This window comes from Mesitornis unicolor, unplaced genomic scaffold (assembly GCF_000695765.1).
Source record: "Mesitornis unicolor isolate BGI_N332 unplaced genomic scaffold, ASM69576v1 scaffold2517, whole genome shotgun sequence".
NCBI lineage: Eukaryota > Metazoa > Chordata > Aves > Mesitornithiformes > Mesitornithidae > Mesitornis > Mesitornis unicolor.
The window spans coordinates 13501-15116 of NW_010194139.1; the positions used below are offsets into that span (position 1 = coordinate 13501).

The following is a 1616-nucleotide window of genomic DNA, read 5'->3' on the forward strand; positions in this document are numbered from 1 at the left end:
GGATTAGACAAGTACTATCTAGTACTGAGGTCCCTGCCAGACGCTTTTTACTTCATTCTGTCATCAGCACTAATCACCCAAATAGTTCTCATTGATAAAGATGCTCCTGTGGATGGATGGAGGGGACAAGAGAAACAGTAAGGATCCAGGTCAGGCATTTATAGATAAGGATGCTGGTTGGCCTCTCTAAATGCTCCATTGAACCACGTACATCCATCTCTGCTCTGTGCAGCCCTCACTAAATGCAGAAAACAGCACTGACTGCAGTGGAAATAGCTGAAGAACCTTTAAGGGTGACATGAGCACTGTAAAACAGTGAAGAAAACAAAACATTTAAATTCAGACACAAGATCTTGGTATATCAGATCTGGGGAAATGACACTGCTGGAAATGTTATCTGCAGTGGTGGCTCTGGTGCCAGGGAAGGGCAACAAAGGAGCTGACATGCAGGGGAAGGCTGGCAGCCTCTGTTACAGAAGTACTGGCACAGCAAAGCCACTTTGGTTCTCTATAATGGACAACCATGGTGGCAATGTGCAGGTTATTTCAGTTCTTCCTAAATATAAAGGACACCATACATATTTCTGGTAAGGAATGAAAAACATCCTGACCCTATAAAGCCAGCATTATAAGATTAACTATTAACTATGTGCATCATTACTTTATCACACCCAACTCCACAGAGCTATAGAGCAGTAAGAGGCCTGCAGATCTCACAGGTCTACCTTGGATGAATAAACCGCCTTGCTGTTCGGGCAGTCACGGAGAAGAGACACATAGAATTCTGTTGGGATGTCTCCAAACGCTGGGATTTTGTACATCCCAGGCCCTCGAGTGTACAGGTTCCCTTCAGGAGAATAGCGCAGCTCCTCCATGGTGAAGAGCCCAAGGCCTTGGACAAACGCTCCTTCTATCTACAAACACATCCAAACAAGGTTACATTTTGTTGTTGTTGTTCGTTCCTGCACAAGAACAAACAGTGACAATTTCCACCAGAGTTTTCAGCCCTCCCCTCCTGACTAATTTCCCACTTCTCATCTCTAAACTTTTGTCCCTTCTGCTGAGTACAGCTTGGTACCTTTGCAGAATTCCTGTGTTCCCATACAGATTTCCCAGGCAGGTGAAGCAATTAACAAATACACACAAACAGATATGCTGTAAATGTAGGACAGGAATTTTCTGATGAAGTAAGGAAAAAAAAAATCAATGCCAAAATATTGATTCCTTCACATGCAGATTAACACTGAATGAGTTGTACTTGCTGATAATTCAAAGGACAAGAAGATTAAATGAAGACAACATATCTGAAGACAAACTATTTTACACTTTCTATTTCAGTATAAATGCTATCCTAAGGTCACAAGCACAGACACCTGCAAAACCACTCCTCTATTCATCCAAGTACTAAAGACTTCTTTGCATAATTTTTCTACTGCAGATTTTAGGAGAAAAAAAATTTAGAAAAAAAAGAAGGGTGAGCATCTATGAGAGGAGAATGTGCTTGAACAACCCTACATGTAGAAGCTCTGCTCTCTGTGCCCACAGAGAGATCTGACAAGCAGATCAATCTAAAGATTCGGCACAAACATTCATTAACCCAGCTCTGTGTACTTGCA

The 1616-nt window shown here is 42.0% G+C and overlaps 1 protein-coding gene across 1 annotated transcript in view; it reads right to left on the bottom strand.

The window, feature by feature from the left end:
- The window catches only part of XDH (xanthine dehydrogenase), a 50611-nt gene that overhangs the window by 1997 nt on the left and 46998 nt on the right, over positions 1 to 1616 (bottom strand). Inside the window, exon 34 of the mRNA XM_010187675.1 lies at positions 726 to 914. Within this exon, the coding sequence (XP_010185977.1) occupies positions 726 to 914 (189 nt within the window). The remainder of the gene's footprint in view (positions 1 to 725; positions 915 to 1616) is intronic.